The 14,578-nt window shown below is 31.3% G+C and overlaps 1 protein-coding gene across 1 annotated transcript in view; it reads left to right on the top strand.

Annotated features, from left to right (window-relative positions):
- LOC126884495 (uncharacterized) overlaps positions 1 to 14,578 on the top strand; it is a 210,063-nt gene that overhangs the window by 181,255 nt on the left and 14,230 nt on the right. Inside the window, exons 15-16 of the mRNA XM_050650433.1 lie at positions 2,106 to 2,162; positions 9,319 to 9,465. Of these exons, the coding sequence (XP_050506390.1) occupies positions 2,106 to 2,162; positions 9,319 to 9,465 (204 nt within the window). The remainder of the gene's footprint in view (positions 1 to 2,105; positions 2,163 to 9,318; positions 9,466 to 14,578) is intronic.

The raw sequence follows: 14,578 nt of genomic DNA, 5'->3' as shown, positions 1-14,578 counted from the left end.
AGAATTTTTCGATTCTCCAATACTATCTATGTAAATAACATACACTTCATTCGCAACGATGAAGTCATCAGGTTTCGAGATATTTGAAGTTAAACATGTAACGGTACAGATATTTGATTAATGTATTTTGCCCCTTAATTTTAAACTTCAAATATCTCTATGACCAATGATTTTATCGTTAAGACTGAAGAGTATATTATTCATTATTAGTGATAAAACCATAAGTTTTCGAGATATTTGAAAATTAAGCGACACAATACATTATTCAAAATATCTGTGCCGTTACTTGTTTAAGTTCAAATATCTTGAAAACTAATAATTTTATCGTTAGGTGTGAGGAGTATGTTATTTATATAGCAAGTATTGGAGAATCGAAAAATTGCGCTAAAATGGCAATTCCGCCAGTGGAGTAGCATTTGGAAAAGGTCAACCACTTACTGTCTTACAGGATTTATCGACGAAAACATGGCTAGTTGTTAAAGTACCTAACTTTTTTATTTTGCAATATAAGCAAAATGAGGTTTAATTTCAACATTTTATAGTTGCCAGAATATTCCACAGGGTGTTTCGAACTTTTAGAAAAAAACACAGTATTATTGGTACACCCGGTATGCAATATAATAGCTATTTATAAAACTAATGTACAACATTATCTATTAAGGATTAACACTACTTCATCAAAAATAAAATCTCTTTTCGCAACCCCAACAAACAACATGTGTTTGACATACATATAAACAATTCATACGAGTGCAATTAATTCAGACTAAATGCGCGCAGCGCTCGATGCAAACTTAATGCGCAATTTACTCAGTTGCGCAGTTTTTCGCAGTTTGTCTTATATATTATTTTATTCCTCACATTGCAATCTTTCATTTAGTGAAGGATTTAACGTGGCACAAGATGGCACAATAAACGTAATACGCTGTCAAACATTAATTTTATCAAAAATTGTATAGGTTTTTAGACAGCCGATTATATCAAAATCACCTTTCCGTGAAACTTACTATGCTATTTTAATGTTTAAAGTATGTACTTTTATCTCAAATAATTACTTTTATATTAGCTATCCACATAAATGAAGTAATATTCCAAGTAAAAGGCAGCTTCTGAGGATTTAAATTTGATGTATAAAATTATACTGAATTTTGTACTTTTGACCATTAATAACATCTGGCCCTAACAAACTTAAAAAATCAATTTTTGCTGAGAAGTTGCATCATGAGTAGTACAAACAAACCCCTTAATTTCGGCATTCTCAGATTTATTTTTTTTTTCTTACGATCACGTTTCCTTCAATTTTGAACACTGTGCGCCAGCGCGTCTCCCTGTCTTAGACCATTATTAACGTCAAAGAACGTAGAGTTTTCTCCTTGAATTCTAACGCACGAGCTTGCGTTTTGCATTGTTAGTTGGGTCAACTTAACTAACTTAGGTGGGATTCCAAAGTCTATCATTGCAATATATAATGCGCTTCTTTTAACACTGTCATAGGCTGCTTTGAAGTCGACGAAGAGATGGTGGGTATCTATGTTATATTCTAGTGACTTTTCTAGAATCTAGTTATGTTATTTAGGTATGTGATATCCACGTTGCACCTCTTATTTTAAAAATTAATTACTCAGTGATTTGACAACCGATTTTGAAAAACTTTATATCGCTCGATAGGTGAATGACTTTTCTTTAAATTTACAAAAAATATACAGAGTGTTCAATTAAAAAAAAAGTCAGCAATGTTTTTTTTCAAAAATCCGCCATTTCTTTTCGTATTTGAAAGCCATATAAAAAATTCAATCCATTTAGACAAAACTTTTACTAAAATAAAACATTTCAGCGAAAACCGCATATTTCTATCTTGAGCCGTTTAGAAGTTATAGGCAGTTAAAATGGAGGAAAATATAAATCGACCACACACACACACACACACACACACACAAATTTTTATTGATGTAGAAGTGCCTTGGAGCTTGATGTGGATAGAGGTCGTATGCATGCGTCGTTTTTCATAAGTTTACATAAGTTTACAAAATTATTTGCGAATTTACAAATTTTCTATTAGAAATAATTTTAATAAAATTACTAATAAGTATTTTTTATTGTTTTAGAAGACAAGTGATACCTGATGAATCACGTCCTAGCGATAAAACTAAAGAGGCTCCCAGGTACGGTATAAGTACATTTATTAATGTTATTAATAACAATAATAATAGGGTACTTTTATTTAACTAAGAAAATGTTACCTACGTTACATTATTGTTCATCGTTAGGTTAATGTGTTACTATCTTAATTATTATTGATTTTTAGTTAATGGTTCTTCTAATCTCATCTTGGCTTAGTTAGTCCTTTATGGTGTTACTGCTTTTTTCTTTTGATTCCATTTCCATTTTTTGGGCGATTTAATTTCTTTTTGTACGGCTAAGAGCCTGACATGTCCTCAATATGACTGCAAAGGAAGCAAAATAACGTACAGGGTCGGACTTATAAAAAAATTTATGTAACGGTGCATTTGAGCTCGTTGCAAATGAAAACTGTCTTAGCTAAAATTGAACTGATATGTTCTTTTGGTAGGTTAACTATCCAGAACACTTCAGCAAAAAGGAAATGTTTCAAAATTACCTGATTCGCAAAATATCTTTTTTTTTTATTTAAATAATGTTCACAACACGTCTTCCCCATAAAATTTTAAAAAATACCGAATTTGTAAAATGTCATTTTTTACTTAAATTAGGAAATCTTATTCGACTACTTTTCTAATAAGAACGAAACCCTCTTAACACTAAATTACATATTTTCCATCGTTTTTGACTCATATTAGCAAGAATTTCTCAAACGCTCAAATATGTCAATTTTACTTTGTAAGCCATGACTGCTTAGGTTGCCATGGAATTTGTTTGACATTTATAGTTAAATAAGTAAATTGGCCAGTTCATAATGTCACATTTAAGCAAAGAGGACAGAATATTAATTAAATATTACCGTGAAAAATATAATTATGGTGCAAAAAATTGTAAATGCATATCCTGAAAAAAATTCGCATATTGGAACGGTAGGAAAGTTCTTAAGACATCTAAGGGAAACCCATGCGTATATTGTACATAAAAGTGGAAGTGGAAGGAAGCGAAGCTCAAGAACTGAAGAAAATATTACCAGAGTAAAGGTTTTTAGGAAATTTGCAACCTGGCCAATCTGTTGGAACAAGAGAAATCGCAAAATAAACTAGGATTTCCCGCACATCAGTTCGAATAATCATTAAAGAAGATTGCCATCTTAAAGTATTTAAAAAAGTTTACTGTAATTTGCTACTAAGAAGATTCCGCTCTCCTGAAGACATTAGAAAAATGTTTTATTTACGGCCTTCTAAAAATACCCAAAATAATAGGGTGTATTCTGACGTACCAACAATTTAAGAGAGAAATTCCTCTAGAGCATGTTTTAATTGAAAAAAGTCATTTCTCAAAAGGTGTAATGTTGCAGTATCCATGTTGGGAAAATCTCGTCTGATTTTTGTTGATGCCGGGGTAAAACTTAATTCAGAAACACATCAAGAACACATCTTGCAGCACCTGTTACCTGAAATTGAAGAAGTATGTTATGATTACATTTTCCAGCAGGATGGTGCTCCTTCGCACACTTCCCACAATACAAGGATATTCTTGAGTGAAAATTGCCCGGACTATATTGAGCCACAGATGTGGCCATGTAACAGCCCAGAATTAAATCCGGTTGACTATTCAATTTGGAGAATTTTCAAACAAAATTTGTATGACGGACAACAATTTGAAATCATCGAACAGCTCAAAGAAAGAATGCAGTTTGTTTGGAACAATTTTGAACAGGTTGTAATAAATGGGGCTAATAATTTATGGCGCAGACGACTTCAAGAAGTGATAAACAATAATTGTGGCCACATTCATAATATTTTAGTCTAAGTTTTAAAATTATTAAACTGTTTTCATAAAAAACGTGATATTTGTTAAAATATTATATTTCCCTAACGTGACCCGTCAAAATAGCCCGGTCAAAACAGCCCCGTCAAAAAAGCTCCGTCAAAATAGCCCGCAAACAAAATAGCCCCGACAAAATAGATCTCACACAAAATAGCCCCGGTCAAAACAGCCCCGGCTAAAATAGCTCCGGCTAAAAGAGCCTCTTAGAAAGCACTTCCAATAAAAAGTTCTATCTTTTAACGGAGTACCATTTATTTTAAATTACTATTCTAATTGGGAAATAAGCCACAATTTACTTAAAAAAAAATTATTTTATTAACGTTTCGACTTCCACTTCGGACGTCGCTGTCAAAATACAAAATATTAATAAATTAAACAAAAATGTTGTTGCTCAGTAAAACAATTCTTCTAATAATTTAAATTAATCTGACTCATTCATATCGGCAATTCAGACGTACAGTATGGTGCAAATGGAAGGAATAAATTCGTTATTTCGAAAACGTTAAGGAAAAATCCTGAAATAGATCGATTTTTATTTTTAAATTACAATATTCTGTTATATATGTCATACTAGTGACGTCATCCATCTGGGCGTGATGACGTAGCCGATGATTTTTTTAAATGAGAATAGGGGTCGTGTGCTAGCTCATTTGAAAGGGTATTTAATTCTATATTTAGTAATATAAACAATTACATAATTATTTATACAAGGTGTCCAAAAACTTTTTTCTAATTAAATTATTTGATAAAATAAAGAAGAATGTATGTAATTTATTTAATGTAAAATGCATTTTACTGTTGCCCGAAAACAGAAAAAAATGTTTATATCACAAATAAACATTGATTTTCGCTTACATTAAATGTTCAAACTTCCAAGAGGCAGAGAAGACAAGACTGAGTTCTCTGAAAAGACCATTTTTAAACGCTTTTATTTAGTTCAATAGTTTGCGTCAATTCTTTAGACGTTAATTTGACTGCCTTTTCTTCAATGCAAATGAATGAAAATTTGCAGACATAATATGCATTCTCGGGAACAATACACGAAATTTCAATAAATTTTTTTTTTGGTTTTTAATTGTTTAAATAAAAAAAACGATTTTAATGGAAAATGCTTAAATTCTCTTGTTTTTTACAATGTAAAAACTTGAAACTTTTATAGATTGTAGCTAATGATATGAACTCTACATAATTTCACTTTTTACGTTAATTGTTTACGTTATGGTTCATAAATAAACAATAAAGTTTCAAATTTTTTGCCGATTCCGACTATTTTTCATGTTAGTACATCATATATTTTATACATATTTTAATAAACATGAAGATATATTTTAATGTTTGAAAAGTGTAAGACTAAAAAGTAAAAAATAAAAAAATGAAAAAAACATTTTTAAGAAACGCTTTTCTTTAGTTACGAGTGACAAAAATTAAAAATATTATAAAAAAATCAACTAAAAAGCAAAAAAATAAAAAAAAATTTAAAAAATCTAACACATTCGTTAAAGAAAAGCGTGGGGCGAAAACCGTTTATTCGATGAAGACGCGCCACGCTTTTATTTGACGAATGTGTTGGATTTTTTCAATTTTTTTTATTTTTTGCTTTTTAGTTGATTTTTTTTATAATATTGTTAATTTTGGTCACTCGTAACTAAAGAAAAGCGTTTCTTAAAAATGTTTTTTTCATTTTTTTATTATTTAATGTGGTTAAGATAAACATCTGAATAGAGGATAATTACCATGTCCGAAAAAATGTATTTTTAAGGAATTATTTCATGATGAATTCTGAAGGGGGCTTTTTTGTCGGGGCTATTTTGTCGGCGGGCTATTATTCCGCGGCTATTTTGTCTGCAGGCAATTTTGTCAGAGCTATTTTGTGTGCGTGATATTATGTCGGGCCTATTTTGTCGGGGCTTTTTCGACGGGGTACCATTTCCCTAATTTAATAAAAAAAAATATATTTTGCGAATCCGGTGATTTTGAAAAATTTTCTTTTTACTGAAGTGTTCTGGATAGTTAACCTACCAAAAAAGCATATCAGTTTAATTTTAGCTAAGACAGTTTTCATTTGCAACTAGCTCAAATGCACCGTTACATAAATTGTTTTATAAGTCCGACCCTGTACGTTATTTTTGCTTCGAAATTGTCAGTCATGTTGAGGACATGTTAGGCTATTAGCCCTGCAAAAAGAAATTATATCCCCCAAAAAACAAAAAAGTTATTTTCAACTAAAACATGTACTCCTTTATTTCGGCCCACAGTGTAGTCCAGGGAACCAGGGAACAGGGTCTACTTATTTCTTGCCTAGAGTCCGAGCCGTTTTTAATTATTATTAACGAGTTAATGCAAAAACGCGATTTTTTCGATTTTATTCACTCTATTAAAAAGCTAAATAGTTGACATAAAATTACAAAACATGATTTTTTTGGTCTGTTTTTAAATCAAGAGGAGTAATTCAAATTTACCGCGCCGTAATGCTTGTTTGTAATTGGTTCAACCTCAGGCAAGTTTACTCCACTGTTATCAAATTTTGACACTAATGACATTTATGAAATTTTGACACTTCTGGCATTTCATAGGTTAATTAAGTTATATCGGCGATTTTTTGTGTTTTCTGCGTTATTCCTTTAATTTTTAGATTATTAGTTTGCTTTTACATAAAAATCAGTTGTTTTTAGAACTCTTTAGCGACGTATTAGTATAATATAATATTTATGGATTACCGTCGAAGGCCGACATGCTCAACTAAAAAAGAAGATGTATTTGGTGATTTTTCTAGTGACCTTCTTGGGTGTGAATCTGTCTTTTTAGTTTACTCCTCCTAGTTTAAAAACAAACATTAGAACAATGAAAAACACAATGAAAAACCTTAAAAATGCCGATTTTTTAATGTTAAAAAGTCAATTTGTTGCTTCGCAAACTGCAAAATATAAAACTCGTTATTTTTTAATAACTTTTATTAAAACTAAAGTAGAACTTTAGTGTTTCACCCAGTGTTGGGTATAGGATTAGGAACTTAAAACACATCAAAATTTGAGACCCATCCATTAATTAGTTTAAAAGTCTTCTTCTTCTTCTTCTTATACTTATTGTAGACCTTTCGATCTGTTAATTCCGATGTTGAAGTATTTCTTGAGAGGTAAACTGCTAGCTATCTCTCCATCTTTTTGGTGGTCTCCCCGGTGAACGCTTGCCAGCTGGTTTTCCTTCTAGCGCTATTCTTGGTAGTCTGTGCTCATCCATTATTTTTACATGACTGAACCATTCTCTTCGTCTTTGCCTATCCCATCTTACTACATCTTGCATCTGCTATTGCTCTTAGTGTCTTTATTTCGGCTGTTCGTAGCATGCTTTTGGTTTTATGGGTGTATTCTCTTGATTCGATACCATAGGTTATAACAGGTCTGATGTAAGTTTTATAAATTCTTACTTTGCTCTCCATTCTTATATATGGGTTATTCCAGACCACATCTCTCAAACATGACTGTGGCCTTGTTTATTTGTCCTCTTAGGTCTCTGGCTGGGCTATTATAACTTGATAAATAACTTTAATAGCTATTTGTATAACAAGGGAGGAAAGTGCAACTTTTCCTCCCGAGAATGAAGTTTACTGCCCGACGCGTAGCGGAGGGCAGTAATCATTCAAGGGAGGAAAAGGCACTTTACTCGCATGTTATACATATGGGTTTTCCACCTTCCTCAAATAACAAGTCATTTTTTCATTTTTACTTAATTTATTTATGTAACTAACCAACAAAATTTATTAGAACTAAAACAACAAGTAGGTACAATATAACTGTCAACTGTCAAATATAAGTCAAATTATTAATGTAAACATTGTTAAATCAAAATAACAATTTACTGTTTTTTACCATTCTGCAAAATACAGGATGATTTATAAATAAACGTTAAAATGTATAGATACTTCGTAATAGAAAATAGATATTATACAGGGCGTCAATAAGTTATATTTCATAAATGAAATACCATGACGTCACTTTTACTTTTCCTCCCTAGGGAGGAAAAATATTTTCCTCCCTAGGGAGGAAAAGTACAACTTTGCTCCCTACAATCAGGTCCGGAAAAGTATACTTTCGGTAGAGTTAGGTGGAAAAAGTGATTTTGTAACGGAATTCTCAATATTGATATAATTATATAATATAATGAAACATCTCAAAAATATTTATTTTCCTTGAAGTCCTCTAAAATGTTCTCTCATGTTATATGCATCTATAAAAAAAGTTAGTGGTTGAATGTTTTGGGAACATATAGAATGAGTCGTAGCGTGGTGCCAGATAGCCAGATGCGTGTCGAGATGCCTGGCGAGCATTGCGGCGAGATTGTCTGGCGAGATGCACTATGTTTCACTATGCTTCACTATATTGGTACGCTTAGGTTTAGTTGACCGGTAGTGTCTTTGTTGTCATTATCATATCCAATATCATATTTCATCTTTTATAAAATTTTATATTTAATTTGCTTCAAATGTTTTTGCGGTCGAGCTGTAAGTTTATATTTTGAAACATTTCTTTTAGATGTTGTAACTATAAGCAAGTGTGATAACTTTCTATCTTGTACAATCTTATTTGGTTCCATAAAGAATTTAGCTCTCGCTTCAAGTATCTCTTCATTACTAATATTATTACAATTCAAGGATTTTTTGCTGTGATTACAGGGCCTCTCAAAAGTCTCTATAAAATTCTCATTAAAATGATTTCCATACCTACAAAAGAGAGAGAAAAGGGATTATAAAAATTCTAACCTAACTTTTATACCAACTGATTTACCTCACTTCTTTTTGCCTCTCTCTTTTGTTTAAGCCTCTTTTTTTCTTCTTTGTTTCTTCATTTTTCTCCGAAACAGCAACTCTATCTATATTGTTCTCCATTTCCAGCAAAAAAGTGATATTTTACTGCACCACGCCAGCATACACTACAACGAGATACAATCTGTGTATAAATGTCAATTTGAAATAAAAATTGCAGATATTGCGATTTGAAAAAAATTATATTTGTAGAAATTGCAGCTTAAAAAAAAACGCTAATATTAATTCGTATTTTAAGCGGTTGAAATAACACTTTGATTTAAAAAAGCAGTAGAACTTTAAACGATTCACAACATACAAATTTAAGCGCCACCTTTATCTTAGTAGTGGAATTTTTGTTAGAAATTTCGTTTTGAAAATAAGCTCCTCAAATTCTGCAAGTAATATTACCGAAGAAGATTCTTTATAAGTATCATTAGTTTTGTTTTCTGTGCATTCAGTGACATCATTTTTGTATTTTTTGTTTGTATACTGTATTTCGTAATCAATGGAGCTCATGAACTGTATGAACCTCATAGTTGAACCTATATTTTGTAAATACTATTTTTTAGCGCCATAGAAATTGAACTACCCGAAGCTGTTCCAAGTCAAAGAACTGAGATCTTGTCTCCTATTATTGAAGAGTTACTAGTGCTTCCTTCTTTGCCGTTCCAATCATCAAAATTATCTCCCCAAACGACTGTTGATTTCAAAGGACGGTAAGTAGAAAAACTATAATTATCGTCTAAGTATCTACTCATTTCATTGATCAGGTATTAAAAAGCCAGAATTTAGCCATTTTGAAGTATGGAAATTTTGAAAAGTGACAGATAAATATTAATTGGGAGACAAAAGACAGTTTTTTAAGAATATACAACCAAAAATAAGGGACAAACCATGGTTTGAGAATACAAGTAATCGTTCGATTATTCGGATAATCATACAAGTCGAATGCGCAACAATCATGCAATATTTCCAGTACCTATATAAACATAAAATAGGTTTGTTAGATAGTAATAAATGCCTATGTAATGAAATTGCCGATTTACAACATATTATTTTAGAATGTCCATTAAAAAAGTTAGAAAGTGACAAGCTTTATTAAAATTTGATATCATACAGAATCAAATGTCCAATAAATGTTTCAAATCTATTGACTTAGAGGATAATAGTATCCATATTATTATATATCAGTATGTAAAATCTACTAACATTACTTTGTAAGCAGCATTGCGACATGGTAATAAATTACAATGTAAGCATAAAAAATAAATAAAAAAAATAACAAACAACAGATAAAAATATTAAGAAATAAAAAATAAAAAACAAAACAAACAATAAATTAAAATATTATAAAACAAAAAATCGTAATAAAATGAATAGAACTATAATAAAGGGCCTAGCCGGGTAAGATGATGAAAACTGCCCTCAACTCGATTCGAATTCCATATATCCGTTTAGCATATATAGTGAAACTCACTTCTAAAATTTTTAGCCCCCTAAGTCGTCATGTGACCCACCTAGAGCCTAATTAGGGTTTTTATGTTTTTATTTTTTATCTCAGCCGCATCGAGAACTAGCTATAAATTTTAAATAAAAAAGTTGTAAGCTTTAAAAAGTTCTGTCCGAAAACTTTTTTTTTATTTTTGGCGGAAAATTTAAATTTTAGAACGATTTTAAAAGTTTAAATGAGTATAAAAAAATAACTAAAACACTCGTTTTCACGAAAAAAATATATAACGTGTATTTTTGCATAATTTTTCACCCTGAATTTTTTCAAATTTTTAAAATTGGTGAAACGCTCCTTTAAAAATAAAAAACCGCATTTCTTTGTTTTTTTTTTTTGTTTTTTGATACAATTTTATACATATTTTTCAAAAAAGGTAACACCGTCACTAGAATAGGTAAAAAACTGAAAAATAATTGGGGTTTGCTTAATAAAATTTTTTTGTAATGCCATCCATTTTCAAGATACAGGGCGTTGAAGAAAACAAAATTTTACACATTTTTTACGATTTTGCCGAAACTACTGGCAACATTGTAATAAAATTTGGCGAGTTTTAAGAGGTAGTTGTTGTGCATTTTTTGACATACAATTAAGAATTTTATATTTATCATTGGCGCGCATAGGGGTAATGGTCTGAACTTTTTAAAGAAAAAAAGATAGTACGCCACTGACATATTTCAAATTAACAATCGTTTTTGAATTCCTCGTTCAATTTGTAACAAAAAATCTATCATCCTAGTTTTTCATACGACACGCCATTTTTTTTCAAAAAATAAAACATCTTAACCCTTACAAAGTATTCGAACTTCTAGTAGTTTCTACATCTAAAGTCGGAAAAATGAAAGAATACCCATGAACGAACATATAAAATATGCCGTATTTTCCTGTCACCGTGTCACAAAGAAAATTGTCCAGTGCAAGTACATGTAACAATAATTATTACATGTACTTGCGCTGGCCAATTTTTTGTCTGATACGGTGACAGGAAAATACAGCGTGTTTTATATATGTTCGTTCATGGGTATTCTTTCATTTTTCCTACTGTACATAAACTCGTACATCCATTATAAAAACTAATTCGAATACTTTGGAAGCGTTAAGATATTTTATTCTTTGCAGCAAAACGGCGCGTGGTATGAAAAAATGAGAAGATAGTTTTTTTATCGCAAATTGAACGAGGAATTCAAAAATGATTGTTAATTTGAAATATGTCAGTGGCGTACTATCTTTTTTCTTTAAAAAGTTCAGACCATTACCCCTATGCGCGCCAATGATGAATATCAAATCCTTTATTGTATGTCAAAACATGCACACTAACTACCTCTTAAAACCCGTTAAGTTTTATTACAATGTTGCCAGTAGTTTCGACAAAATCGTAAAAAATGTGTAAAATTTTGTTTTCTTCAACATCTTGTGTATCTTGAAAATGGATGGCGTTACAAAAAATTTTTATTAAGCAAACCCCAATTATTTTTCAGTTTTTTACTTATTCTAGTGACGGTGTTACCTTTTTTGAAAAAAATGTATAAAATTGTATCAAAAAACAAAAAAAAGCGGTTTTTTTATTTTTAAAGGTGTGTTTCACCAATTTTAAAAATTTGAAAAAATTCAGGGTGAAATATTATGCAAAAATACACGTTATATATTTTTTTCGTGAAAACGAATGTTTTAGTTATTTTTTTATACTCATTTAAAATTTTAAAATCGTTCTAAAATTTAAATTTCCCGCCAAAAATAATAAAAAAAAATTTTCGGACAGAACTTTTTAAAGCTTACAACTTTTTTATTTAAAGTTTGTCGCTAGTTCTCGATGTGGCTGAGATAAAAAATAAAAACATAAAAACCCTAATTAGGCTTTAGGTGGGTCACATGACCACTTAGGGGGCTAAAAATGTCAGAAAGTGAGTTTCGCTATAAATGCTAAACGGTGACCTATATGGAATTCGAATCGAGTTGGGGGCAGTTTTCATCATCTTAACCGGCTAGGCCCTTTATAATCAAGATGCAGTAGAAATAAACAAACCAAGACGCGTTAAATGCTACTATATAAATAGGAGCACTCCCGAATCATAATTTACAATGTACATTGTAAATCCCAAATCATGATTTCCAAAGTTTATACATTGTAAATTATGATTCGGGAGTGCTCCTAGTAGCATTTAACGTGTCTTGGTTTGTTTATTATTTCTACTGCATCTTGATTGTAAATTTAGTGTAAATAAAAACTATTGTATGTATTCAAATATACCATGTATTATAATGTAAGCATTGGTTGATGAAACTACAGTGGAACCCCGATAAGTCGGCTTCCGATAACCCAGAAGTTTGGCTAACCCGGACCGATTTTCATCAGACAAAACAAACATTTTTCAGTTTGACTGAGTTTTCTACCAAAAAATGAACAATATTGCTTACAATACAACTGTACGTAATTTAGATGTATTGTCCATATATTATGTATTTCATGTTTTCGCAATTATTATAATGGAGTTTACCTGTAAGTATACCGTACTTTATTAATTTTTACCATATTCTCCGGCTAACCCGGATTTTCGATAACCTGGATCGGCCGCGTTCCCGATTAATCCGACTTATCGGGGTTTCACTGTATAAGGAAACATGACTGGCCTTTTCGCTTTGCCAGTGCCATTAACTTAAAAAAAAAATTTATTAGAGGTTTTGTAAATTTTGCCTTTCATTTCTTTTCCGATAATTTTATTTCTCCATATTGTGTCATTCAGACAACCTGCGGCTCTGTTTGCTCTATTCCCTTGATTTTCCACTTCTATTTTGAGCCTTCCGTAACTAGCTGGTGTGATGCGTAGATATTTATACTCCATCACTTGTTCTCGTATCTGACCTTCCAGCTCCAATTTACATCTTATTGGATTTGTTGTTATGCATTTTGTCTTTTTTCTGGAAATTAACATGTTAAAATTTCATCTTCTTCTTCTTCTTCTTCTTGTAATAGGACTATCTCCTGTTTCTTCTGGTACAGTCTTTGCTGCGATCCGGAGCTCCAACTCTCGTACCATCGTTTTTTGGGTCTTCCTATGGGTCGCTTGGTGTTGGGCTTCTGTGTTTTCGCCCAATGCGCCATACGTTCAGGGTCCATCCGATCTACGTGGTCCCTCCACATGCGTCGTCGCGCTCTTGTCCATCTCACTACGTCCTGAACGCCTAGCTCTCTCAATGTGTCTTCGTTTCGTACTCTATCTCTGAGTGTGATACCTCTTATGGATCTTAGGGTTTTCATCTCTGTTGTTCTCATTATCTGTTTGGTCTTTGTTGTCTCATCACTGTTAAAATTTCATCACATGTTTAATTCTGTCCAATCAGAATATTATACTGGGAATAATCTACTTTCATTATTATACCGAGAATAAATTTAAGTATTTTTTTTTCTGTGGAATTACAACGAGTTTTCTAGTTTTGACAACTATCATATTTAAGAAAATGAACCAAAATAAACTTCTAGTTCTGCTGCATCTAAGGGCAATATAAATCGGCAATTTTACGAGCTCGAGTGTAATTTGGTAGGATTATTTTATGAATAAAACTGTAATTTTAACTAATATTGTATTGATATCTTCGTCTGAATATTTGATAAACAAGACCATGCTGTTCACTTTGACAAGTTGTAAAACATTAATAATAACTGTGATAGATGTCACTGAATGTTTATTTACAAAGACTTGAATTTTGTATGTGAGGATTAAAAAATAATCTTTCGAATATCACATGATAGTAAGACTAAAATAACAAAATAATGCTCCAGTTTGTATCTCAAACTTGCTGCCATTCGGCAGCAAGTCTAATGTAGCCTGTGGGCTCTCGTGTCTATTGCCAGGGAACAAATTTTTGAAAAATTGTCGAATTATTTTTAGTTTATTCTCATTATCTGGTGATATAAATACGGATAATAATGATAATTTCCTGTCGTCAAGTAGCGCGGCATATATAGGGTGAGGCAGATAACTGGCCTATTAGAAATATCTCGAGAACTAAAGGCAACAGAATCATGAAAATTGGAATAAAGGGGTTTTGAAGGATGATCTATTAAATGAAAATATTTTCATCTCTTTGCAACTTCCGGTTATACCGGAAGTTGCTTATAACTTCGTTTTTTAAATTGGACACCCTGTATATTTTTACATTTTTGGATTCTCTTCGATGTCTTCTTTCTTAAAATATGAGGTTTTGTAATATTATACAGGGTATTTTAAAAGATAATTACGTTTTTTTATTAATTTCGTAGCAACATTCACACCCTGTAGAATTGTAATAGTTTGACATCTAAAACTCTACTTACGTTGAAATGATTT

Source organism: Diabrotica virgifera, chromosome 5, assembly GCF_917563875.1.
Source record: "Diabrotica virgifera virgifera chromosome 5, PGI_DIABVI_V3a".
NCBI classification, from domain to species: Eukaryota; Metazoa; Arthropoda; class Insecta; order Coleoptera; family Chrysomelidae; genus Diabrotica; species Diabrotica virgifera.
This window is presented reverse-complemented; position numbering and strand designations above follow the sequence as displayed.